The sequence below is a fragment of the Dioscorea cayenensis genome, chromosome 17 (assembly GCF_009730915.1).
Source record: "Dioscorea cayenensis subsp. rotundata cultivar TDr96_F1 chromosome 17, TDr96_F1_v2_PseudoChromosome.rev07_lg8_w22 25.fasta, whole genome shotgun sequence".
In the NCBI taxonomy this organism is placed as follows: domain Eukaryota; kingdom Viridiplantae; phylum Streptophyta; class Magnoliopsida; order Dioscoreales; family Dioscoreaceae; genus Dioscorea; species Dioscorea cayenensis.
Genome location: NC_052487.1, coordinates 19,193,334 through 19,205,311, shown reverse-complemented (window position 1 = coordinate 19,205,311; position 11,978 = coordinate 19,193,334). Strand labels below are relative to the sequence as shown.

General features: G+C 31.3%; 1 protein-coding gene across 1 annotated transcript; it reads left to right on the top strand.

Annotated features, from left to right (window-relative positions):
- The first annotated feature begins 5,815 nt into the window (after nt 1–5,815).
- LOC120280142 (clathrin interactor EPSIN 1-like) lies at nt 5,816–10,832 on the top strand. The gene is made up of 11 exons (XM_039286883.1): nt 5,816–5,912; nt 5,989–6,040; nt 7,359–7,438; nt 7,550–7,628; nt 7,737–7,820; nt 7,905–8,050; nt 8,158–8,421; nt 8,931–9,067; nt 9,172–9,371; nt 9,644–10,029; nt 10,516–10,832. The coding sequence occupies exons 1-11, from the start codon at nt 5,872–5,874 to the stop codon at nt 10,517–10,519; spliced, it is 1,473 nt and encodes a 490-aa protein (XP_039142817.1). The 5' UTR covers nt 5,816–5,871; the 3' UTR covers nt 10,520–10,832.
- The last annotated feature ends 1,146 nt before the right edge of the window (nt 10,833–11,978 follow it).

The window sequence follows — 11,978 nt, the reverse complement described above, 5'->3', positions numbered from 1 at the left end:
ATATATATATATATATATACATGAATACCAATTTAAGTCGATATTTGTAAATATTGGTAAAAGTTATTCATCTTATCTAATTTTAAAATTAAATGTCATTTATAAATGTTGGTATAAGAATATTGTATAATTTTCACAATATTAATTTAAACAATATTTATATATGATTTAATTAAATAAGATATGAGATATAATTTAAATTCTATAAAATTAATTTGCATAATTTAACAAAATATTAATAAAAATTATTCATCAAAAATTTAAAAATCCCACGTAGCACTAAAACACTAATTAAAATAATGTCAACATGATCTATAAATATTCAAACATTATAATAAAGCTAAAGCTTCAATCCGTATAATTGTCTTTAAATTTGTCATGATGATCTCTTATTTGCAAAATAAAATAAACAAATACATTAGTGTCTATCTAAATCAATTAATAAAGAAAAAAAATACAATTTATAATTTTAAAAATCTAAAAATAATTAAAACAATGTCAACATGATCTACAAATCTTTAAAAAATAACTTTCAAATATTATCCATAGCTTTAAATTTATCATAGTGATCTCTTATCCGTAAAATAAAATATACAAATACATCAGTGCCTATCTAAATCAATTAATAATTAATAATTTAAAAATATAATAAGATGATATTATAAAATTGTACCAGCCGCTAAAATGAAATGGAGTGGCTAATTGAGAATGAGGACTACTTGTAGCATCTTCCGCCTACAAAAATTTTAACATTTAATAAAATAAAGGTAATATAACAGTAAAAGTTAAATTAAATATAAACATGTATGATATATTAGAATCAATAATACAAGTTTGAAATACAAATAAAAAATAAAAACATGTGGAGCATATGCAATTTGCATAAAAAAAAATAATAAAAATAAGCTATTTTTATATTGAAGGAGAATATATAATTTGTCTCAGTTTATGTATATGTGTGTCATAACCATAATAATAACCTTTAAATAATTTAACTTGGAATAAAAGGATGAAATATAAAACTTCAACAAAGCTATGCGTGAGCCATAATTGTAACAAGAACACTATAAGAAATAAAAATTATATAAGGGCAAATTGTAAAACTTCACCAAAACTATATGTGTGCCCCCTTAAGTATAGCAAGAACCCTATAAAAAAAAAGAGACAAATTGTAAAACTTCAACAAAACTAGGATTAAATAAAAAAAAAAAAACTAAAAGGCAATTTCAAGGATTGAAGCCTCGCATCCATGTCATGACCACCCATCATTGCTGTCGGCAAGGAGAATAACCAAAACATATTTTAATTTTCAACAAAAAGGGGATGTTTTGGAGATCTCATCCCAATTAAATTCAATCTTCTTCTTCTTTTAATATTCTCAACTCCTAGGATTAGATTAATTAAATTCTCATACTTGTTTTCATAATAAAAACTAATTAAAAAATTAATCAATTATTAGTCATTTACCAAAATGAATAACACGTTAAATATTTAAATAATATTGCAAGAAAAACAATGCTAAAAATATTATGAAATAAAGAAAAATCGAAATACTTACTTTATGTCATGACAAGAACTTTATTTTTGACCATTTTGCACTATTAGTGGGGTTTTTCTTGTCATATATATAGATCATGAATCTATAAGCCGTGTAGGTTATGGCGCTCATAAAAAAATTGCCGCCTAATTTTTGGTACTTTTGAAAATTAAAATATTTATGCTTTTTTTTTTCCTTTAATATTGTTTTTAATTTTAAATTATCGTTCATATTTTTTAATATAAATATATACATATCCTAACTTAAAATGTTGTTTTCAAATATATCATAATAAATTGATGCAATTAAAGTCATATTGGATTATGACATTTGTTACATAAGTCATAACAAGCGTCTTAACAAATAATATTGTATTGACATTTCTTTTAATATCGCTAAAATCTTCAAAAATATCACAAAATAAAAACCTTTTGTGACTATAAGTAAAAATGCCATTATAAATGTAGGAATAAATAAAAGCATACAAACATTTATTACAATTATCGCTAAAAAGTCATTTTAATGGTTTGCAGTGACATTTGCCAAAAAATGTCACAATAAGTGTCTTTTGTTGTAGTGTGTTTACTTGTATACTTATATTTTATTTAATTCTTTATTTTTGAATATTTGTTGTATAGTTATATCTTTGTATATTTGTGTGGGCTCTTTTTTTTTTTACCCGGCCTTTAATTAAGATTGTCCGGTTAAAAAATCATGGATCACAAATCAAATTTTAATTTTTTTTTTAGACTTCATGGGATTGTGAGTTCATGACTTTCATAAGAGTCAAGCCTCTAATGTTAATTACTCTAAACTAATGCAGAGAACCTCCGAATAAGAACAAAGTGTGAATGAGAAGCAACAAAACATGAGAGAAATTAATTTGATCAATTACATAAATTTAATTAAAAATATAAAGATTAGGAAACTCTAACTCTCATAATTCTACTTCCCTAAACTCTTTCTAGCTTTACATAATTTGAGTCTATTTTGACTTTGTTTTATCCCAACTTTTCACCTAAGATCACGCTGAGGATGTCTTCTTTGACTTTGTTAACCTTGGTCTTATTTTTCTTGCTTGTATCTTGAATATCAATTGGATTTCAAGTTGTGATTTCTCTGTGTTTGTGAATCACAAACTCGATTTCATTTGATTTAGACTTTTGAAAACTCCGGCATTTCATGCTTGTGAAACTTTCAGTCTTCGACTCATGAAACTCTTTGACTCTTTGACTTTTGATGTCTCGAGATTCCTGAACTCATTTGTCTCATCATTTAAAATTTTCAAGCCTCGACTCTCCTATGCTTTTGAGCCTTAGCTTGTGCATCTCTAGGTCATGACCATTCATATGATTCAATCACTAACTTGATTGTTTTGATTTTTTTTTTTAAAGAATATTTTGTGGATTTTGAGTGGTAATCCCTAGTTGTTTGTGAATCAAAAGCTTGATTTTTTTTAGCTTTAGAATTTGAAGGCTCTAGTGTCTCACGCTTTGTGAAAGCCTCTTCCTTCTTCCTTTATCATTATCAAGGAAGCTTTCTTCTTCTGTCAATTCACTTGAAACATTTTTTTTTACTGCTCAAAGCTTTTTTTTGTACTCGGGAAATCTTTTTTTAAGACATCACTTAGGGAACTTTTTTTACTAGTGGACCTTTTTTTAGTCAACTTGAGAGAGCTCTTTTTTCCCTTGATATGTGAGGTGTGAGCATCATTCAGTAATTTTCTTTGCTCTAGAAAGACCACTATTTATCCATGCAGATCATAAGAGATTTTACTTAAGAAGGTTTTTTTACTCACTCAAATATTTTTTCCTTTATTTTTTGTCAAGAGTGTCTCAATAGGTAATGAAGAAACTCTTATTATGGGGGTTCTCTACCACTAGATTGGACCTCGACATGAGTTGATAGTCTTCAATATATTTTTCCACTCAGCTCAAGAGAGTCTCAAGAGGTAATGAGAAAACTCTACAATGAGAGCTCTCTTACACTACATTGGCCTCCACATGAGATTCGTGGTTTTCAAAATATTGTCCACTCACTCAAGCCAGTCTCAAGAGGTAATGAGGAAACTCTACAATGAGAGCTCTCTACCATTGCATTGGCCTCAACATGAGATTTGTGGTCTTCAAAATATTTTTTACCAACTCAAGAGAGTCTCAAGAGGTAATGAGGAAACTCTACAATGAGAGTTCTCTATCACTACATTGGGCTCAACATGAGATTTGTGATCTTGAAAATATTTTCCACTCACTCAAGAGAGTCTCAAGAGGTAATGAGGAAACTCTACATCAAAAGCTCTTTACCACTACATTGGCCGCAACATGAGATTCGTGGTCTTGAAAATATTCTCCACTCGCTCAAGCGAGTCTCAAGAGGTAATGAGAAAACTCTCGAAGAGAGCTCTCTACCATTACATTGGACTCAGCATGAGTTTGTAGAAGTGGGCCTGTAAATGTATAAAAATACCCTCGATTTTCACTAAATCTCATTTTTTTTTTATATTTTAACCCCTCTCATGATATTTTTGTACATCATTAATTTTTTTATGAAAGCAAACATCTCTAAAAGAATGAAAGCATTGCTGACAAACACTATCACATTTGAAGCATGAGCTACATAGCAATTTGCAGCATAAATAAATCCTATAGATGTACTAAGAGATGAGAGCCATCATTCATTTATGATTAATATTAACAACCCCATGTCTATTACTAACTAAGTGGGGTAAGGAGAGAGAAGATTAAAATACATCTTTATTTCATAAAAGATGAGGGGTCCTACGTTTACATGACATGAGTGATTTCAAAGCAAAGTCAGTATACTCAAAGAATAAGAAAGTCATGCAACTTAGATTACATATATCATAAACGGGTCAACAATGGATGCATGCATGGTACATAAACGTCAAGTGTAATATAAACCAGCAAAGCCACAACAATATATGCATTATTCATCCCTACATATTTCATCGATTCATCATCTAGATACATGTGTTCTAACGAGGAAGAAGATCATACTTTTGTTGTCGATTAATTTATTCTCCTTCTTTCTTTGGCCTTCCTTCTATCCTCTTCTCCATCTTTGCACTCATCTCTGCCTTCGTCAATCTCCTTTTCCTCCCTTTCAAAGGTCCTGTCTCCGTCTCTTCTCTTTCTTGTCTGTTAGGTTTGAAGACTTAAGTTGGTATTATATGACAAATGCCAAGGGGTGACATGGCAATGAAAGATGACGTGGCTATGATGACTTAGCAAAAAGGAGAAATGACTAGGATGATGTTGTGGCTAAAGCATGGTAACATGTCATATGAAGATATCAGACTTAGAAGATCATATTGGAGACTATGTTTAGAGAAAGTTCTCTCAATGGACCATTTTTGAAAAGAACTATTTTTGGAAGGAAGATCAAGGTAAATGGATCTCATCAAAAAGGTAAGTTTTATCTTAGGTGTGATTTTATCTAGTTAAGATCCGGGATAATAAATCATATATTTGGTAAAACTCCTTTTATGAGAGATCTAGTTTTGAAAGAGAGGAATAATCTATTGTTGGTAAAAATAGAAGATCATTATGGAGTAAAAGATAGTAAGAAGGCTAATTCTGGATGAAGCTATTCAAGTAGACAAATCATATATGGGAGATTGATTGAAGATCACTGAAGATTTGATTGAAGATTTGAAGATCCAAGCATGGATGGATGATTGAAGATTATGATTGAAGATATTGAAGGCTAATCTTGGGGTCAAGTTTAGTAACAATATTTCCATGATTCAAACGAACATCATATGGGAAAAATCTAATAAACAATTTGTATTTTGAAAAATTCAATTTGATGTAAAGTTGAGACTTTGTGAATAAATTAACTTTGCAATATATAATTTTGTATCTTTTTATTATTTTTTAAATTATTATTTATTTATTTTTTTAATTTTTAAATATTAAATATTTATTTATTTAAAAAATATTAAATCCGGTTGAACCAGCAGGTGTAACTAGTTCAACCGGTTGAACAGAAACCGATTGTCTAACAGAGTCGACAACTAGCCCGATTATTAAAACATTGAGTTAAAGTACAAATAAGAAAAACCCTCTTTAACATAATCTCTCCTTTGTTTTTTTAGCATAAGCCCAACAAATGAAATTAGGGTGGGCCCACAAACTGAATCAGATCCCTAGGCACACCTGATCAAACCCTAACCGTTCGATTGAAGCAGCGCCAATCTTACACGTGGCGCACTGATTCGGTCCCTAGGCACACCTGATCGTTGCCTCTTCTTTTCGTTCCATCGTCCCAGAGAAATCTCGGTAGCGTTTCGATTCGTTTCAGAAGCTTCGTCAATGGATTTCATGAAGGTTTGGGATCAAGCAGTGCGGGAGATGTGAGTATGATCCTTCGCGTCTTTGATTTTGGGTTTAATGCTGAGTTTTTTTTATTTTGGTTATGTTGTGTTGCAGAAAGAGGGAGGTGAATTTGAAGGTCCTCAAAGTCCCGGAGATTGAGCAAAAGGTTTGATTTTTTTGTGGTTCTTTATTATTTATTTGCTGTCAATTAGATAATTTGAGATGAACTGCAATATTTTGATCATGTTTTGGTTATATGGATTTTGTTTAATATGAAAAAAAATCTGAATTTGGGTTAATGTGAATAGTATTGGCTTTGTGTCTCGTGTATTTAATAATGTGGGATAGAAAGAGATGCCTTTATAGATTTTTTATCATGTTTAGGGCATATGGATTTTGTTGAATATTGCGATGCTGAATTTGGGTTATTATGAATAGGATTGATATTTTATTGTTGTGAATTTTATAATGTGAGATAGAAGGAGACGCTTGTTTAGGTTTTGGATCATGTTTTAGAGTCTATGGATTTACTTTGATATGAAGTCTCTGAATTTGGGTAGTTGTGTTGTGAATTTGATAATGTGAGATAGAAGACTTTTATTTAGGCTTTGGATCGACTTTGGATCATGTTTTTTGGTTTATGGATTTACTTTGATATGAAATTTTAGAATTTTGGTTATTATTGTTGGGACGCAGTGGCTCAGGACCATAGGTCCATATCGCTTGTGGGAAACTCTTCCCTCTAGTTGATATACCACCACTAACCCTTCCCTGCAACTTGGGTTATGGAGAAGTTAGGGTGGTGGGTCCCTGTCTTAATATAGTATCAGAGTTATAGCTAAGATCTTGGGTCCCACATCCGCTGTGGGCCCGGGGGTATTGGGACGCAGTGGCTCAGGACCATAGTCTCACATTGCCTATGGGAGAAGCTTCCCTCTAGTTGATATACCACCACCAACCCTTCCCCAATTACGACTAGTATCGGTTCATTCTGTGTTGTGAATTTTACAATGTGAGATAGAAGGCGATGTTTGTTTAGATTTTCCATCATGTTTCAGGATCAATGAATTTTTTTTTTGATTCAAGACAGTCTCAAGCAAACAACATTGAGAACTCTAGCTAGGCTTAACCCAATCAAGACATCCTGCTTACAACCCTACCCCATGGGTTTGTTTTCGAGAAAAATGACTTGATTGTGTTATATGAGCTAACAGCTGAAGATATTTCTAGGATGGCCATCTCAGACATTGTTAGCATTTACATGGTTTTTTGGTATCAATGATCATGTAGGTTTTTTTGTATTTCTTGAGGCATAGTTTTCATTCTGTGCTATTTCTTTGGGCAACTTTGATTTGATTGCTTCATTATAGTTTTCACTCAATAAATTATGTCTTGCTTGAAGTTAGAGTAGCTTCATTAAATAGAATTCATTTTTCTTCCCAATTTATTTGTCTTATTTTTTGTATACATTTTGTAAATTGTAGGTGCTGGATGCAACCAGTGATGAACCTTGGGGTCCTCATGGAACTGCTTTGTCTGAAATTGCTCAGGCCACCAAAAAATTGTAACATATAGCTGAAACCCATCTGTGGATATATTACAATTATTCAACTTATGCTTTCTGTGGAAATAGATAAGGTTTCTCTTATAATCCTCATTTTGAATTTCCATGCAGCACTGAATGTCAACTGGTCATGAATGTCCTATGGAATAGATTGATGGATACTGGCCAGAATTGGCGACATGTTTACAAAGTATGATGTTTTGAATTCATAACATACTTGCTTTTCTCTATCAATTGCAATTTGCAAATATATAACTTTAAGCCATGGCCTTTTACTTGTGTCTTGAATTCATTTCAGGCACTGTCTGTCATTGAGTACTTAGTGGCAAATGGTTCAGAAAGTGCACTTAATGACATTCTCGAGCATAGCTATCAAATTTCAGTAAACCATCTATCTATGAAACACTTAAAGTAGTTTGTTTAATGTTGCAAAATTTTTCCTTAATATATTTTATATGCTTAAAAGTCAATTTCAGGTTTTGAATATGTTGAACCCAATGGAAAGGATGTTGGAATCAATGTGAGAAAGAAGGTAGAAACCATTCTAGCTCTTTTGGATGATAGGGAAAGGATACAAGCAGCCAGGGACAAAGCTACTGCTAACCGTGAAAAGTGAGTTTATTTGTCTTTGATGATAACGTTTTGCTTTATGAATCTGAAAAATATAGCCCGACACAGACAAAATGATTTAACCTTTTTTAAGATGGTGACTTTTACAGATATTTTGGACTGTCCTCAACTGGAATAACATACAAGTCAAGTTCAGCATCATATGGTAGCGATGGCTTTTATGGTACTTACCATGGAGGGGCAAGTGGCAGTAAAGAAACTGGATCTTTCAAAGGTAGTTCTCCTGATAGAGATCGATATGGTTATCCTGTATCAAATTATCACAAGAAAGATGGCGAAAACAAGTCAAATAGTAGCTTGTCCAAAGAAAATGAAGGGATTAAAGTGAAAAAGGTAGTTAGTGGCCGCGTGAGGTATGTCTGATTAACTTTCTTACTTTGTTTCTTGATTTAATTAATCATGAATTTGGTTTGTCCTGGTTGCTGCATGAAATGTCTAGTAGTAGCCAAATCCACTTATATTTGCTCATAGGATAAATCCTTGAAACAAGGAATCCTGGTCTTATAAATAGCAATAAAGACCATTGTCATAAAGGAATATGTTCTTTCATCTAAATGCCTGCATGCAACTGTAAATTAAGATAATTGTAAACTCGGTACCTTACCTTGAGATAGAATACTGTTTATCACAAGGTAGTGTAAAGCTACAACTTTATAATTATTTGTTTATTTTAAACTGCTGGACTGCATTTTTTGTTCTGTGTTCCAAGAATTAATTCTTGGTAGTGAAGACTTGTTTCTCTGTTGCAGAAAGGTACAATTGAAATAGTGGTTGCAATTGTAACATTGTTTCTGAACCTGATATTTGCATACAGGTGCAGCCATTGTTTCCTATGCTTTTAATCATGCATTTTTTTCAACAGGGATCAAGATTCTTTACCATCCATAATATTAAAACCATCGATTAAACCAACTCTAACTCCTAAAAGCTCAAGCACACAACCAAGCAGTAATGAGGATGATTTTGATGACTTTGACCCTCGTGGATATTCTGCATCTGGTGAGTAATAGGTGTGGCACTGCTAACTCGGTGCATGACAATGTCATACAAATTATAATATCCTTATCCAGAGATATTTGTATCTCATCCCACTGAATTTGCAGCATCAACTAGCTCAAATAGCAACCAGGTGGACTTATTTGCACAAAGCATGATTGGCGATCTCATGGATGCATCTGCTGCTATTCCAAAAGAAACAACCTCTGTCAGAAATGTTGCCACACTTGAAGTTGATCTCTTTGCAGAAGCAACTTTTATATCAGCCTCTCCTCAATCAGAAGCAGCAAGTGTTTCTCATAGTCAGGTATGTGACAGGTTTCTGAAAGACAATTGTGCCTGTTTTTTTTCTTTTCTTCTTATATGCTACAGATTTCCCATCGATTGGATCAAGAAGTTATCGAGTTTTTATCACTTAAAAATTTAATTTCTTTAATGTTTTCCAACTGAAATCCAATTCTCTCAACAAATTTGATGCAGAAATAAAAGGTTGGTTTCCCTTTGCATATGTTAGGACAATAGTTCTTATACATTACTCTTTTTGGGCTTGACTCTGTATGTTTGTACATGTTATTGCAGGGAAATGTTGATTTCTTTGCCTGTCAGTCTGATTTCAACAATGCTGTCAACCAAAACATAGACTTTTTCGCAGCATCCAATCCCGATGTGTTTACTAAGAATAATGAGTCATCCAAATTGGAAACTGCAAATATTTTCGATCCTTTTGTTGCAGTTCCCCTGAATAACTCGGAAGAATCTGATCTATTTGGTGTCTTCACTGCTCATTCTGATCCTGTGTCTTCAGAGCATACTCAGAATTCTTCAACAAAAGTTATGGACAATTCAGAACAGGTTTCATCACCAGTATCAAAGCCAACACCAAAAAAGGATACTTCTCAGATTAAGTCTGCAATTTGGGCTGATTCATTAAGTCGGGGACTCATTGACTTTAAATATAACTTCTCGTAAGTTCTTTACAAATTCAATACCTTTATCTTTCTTCCTTACTTTCATCAAATCTTTTAGCAACAATATATATTTTTTTAAGGCATATTTGAAGATATCCTGATGAATGGCACACACATAATTAACTGTTTCACCCTTATCCTGCTTATTTTTGCTTAAATATGGTCTCTTTGTTTGTTCCACACACATCAGGTGAAGAGGTCAAAATAATCAAAATGAACATATTTGTTTTAAATGATTAAAACAAAAGGTGATCTTGGTAGCCTATATATATATATATATATATATAAATGTATGTTATTATTCTCATCTCTCTAACAACTAATTTGTGTTTAGATTGAGTAATGGCACTCACTATTTTCTCATGTTGTAGATAAATTGTACCAATTAAGAACTTGATGGAATTCCTTACTTTGCTGCAGTTCATTAACCTTATTTTCTTGACAAAGAAATTAATGTACTATTTTTCTGATTCTCCATTTTAGCTAAGAAAAAATCTCCAAGATGAATGGGGGCAACTGGAAGTTTCACAAACTTTGGCCAACAACAAGAACAGTTTGGGACATTTAAGAGATGGATGGATTGATAGGAGGATCTTCTTAACTCATCTTCCCTTTTATTTTTATTTTTCTCTTTTATTATCTTCTCTTAATAATCATCTCAAATTAATGTGACCCATGATGTCCTGAGTATTCATTCATTCTATTTATCCTGTGTTGAGCATCTCAATCAATGTAATAAACCAAAGGTAGCATCAACTTTGTCTATATACATATGTACTAATCTCAATTCTTCATCATCATCAAGTTGTTATATTGTGTGTGTGAAATTATAGTGTCTGATAACATGAACACATTAAGATGAAGTTTTATCACCCTTAAATAATTTAATTGAAGGTGTTGTATGCTGAGATTTTATGTACATAAAAATTTCATTACTTTTAAGTGCATATACATGATGAATTCATGTATATATATATTATAAACTTTATAATATGTATATTATATATATTGACTAATAAGCAAGCATCCTATTTAAGAGAATTGTTAAAAAAATTTGTTAAAAGCACAGAGATTGTTAAAAGAACAGACATATATGAAAGAGATTATTAAAAGAATAGACATATATGAAAGTGATGATTTATAGATTTTTAAAAAAAATTTCTTACCTTATAACTTAAAAGGGTGAAACCACTTAAAAGTTGTTATTTTGTATGTGAAATTATAGTATCTGATTACATGAGCACATTAAGATGAAGTTTTATCACTCTTAAATAATTTAATTGAAGGTGTTGTATGCTGAAATTTTATGTAAATAAAAATTTCATTACTTTTAATGCATATGCGTGATGAATTCATGTATATATATTATATATATTATAATATATTTTTTTGACTAATAGACAAGCACTTTATTTAAGAGATGGTTAAAAAGCACCCCACCCTTAAAAAGATTGTTAAAAAACAGATATATCTGAAAATACAGAGATATATATAGAAATATGAAAATATACCAATTTTGATAGCTTATAAATCTTTTAAGAAAATTTCTTATCTTATAACTTGAAAAAAAAAATGCAACTACTTTTTCTAAAAAGACCATACCAGTTAGAAAGATAAAACCACTGTTTCTCCTAATAAAAACTATACACCTATAAAGAAATTACACTCTTCTAAAATCACTTAGAAGGATGAAACCACTGTTTCTGTCTCACAAAAAAAATCTCACAAAAAAATCTCAAAAAAACTGCACCCAGACCTGTAGATAGTAAACAATATGTTTAAATAATATATAATATATAAACAATAGTGTGCATACGGGTAGTGAGCCCAAATATACAGTATTGTATTATATGGGGAAAGATTCAAACTTTGCCCTCCTTTACACAAATGTCATACGGTTATCCAGTTTACCACTTTATAAATTATAATATTGTAAGGTTTGTAAA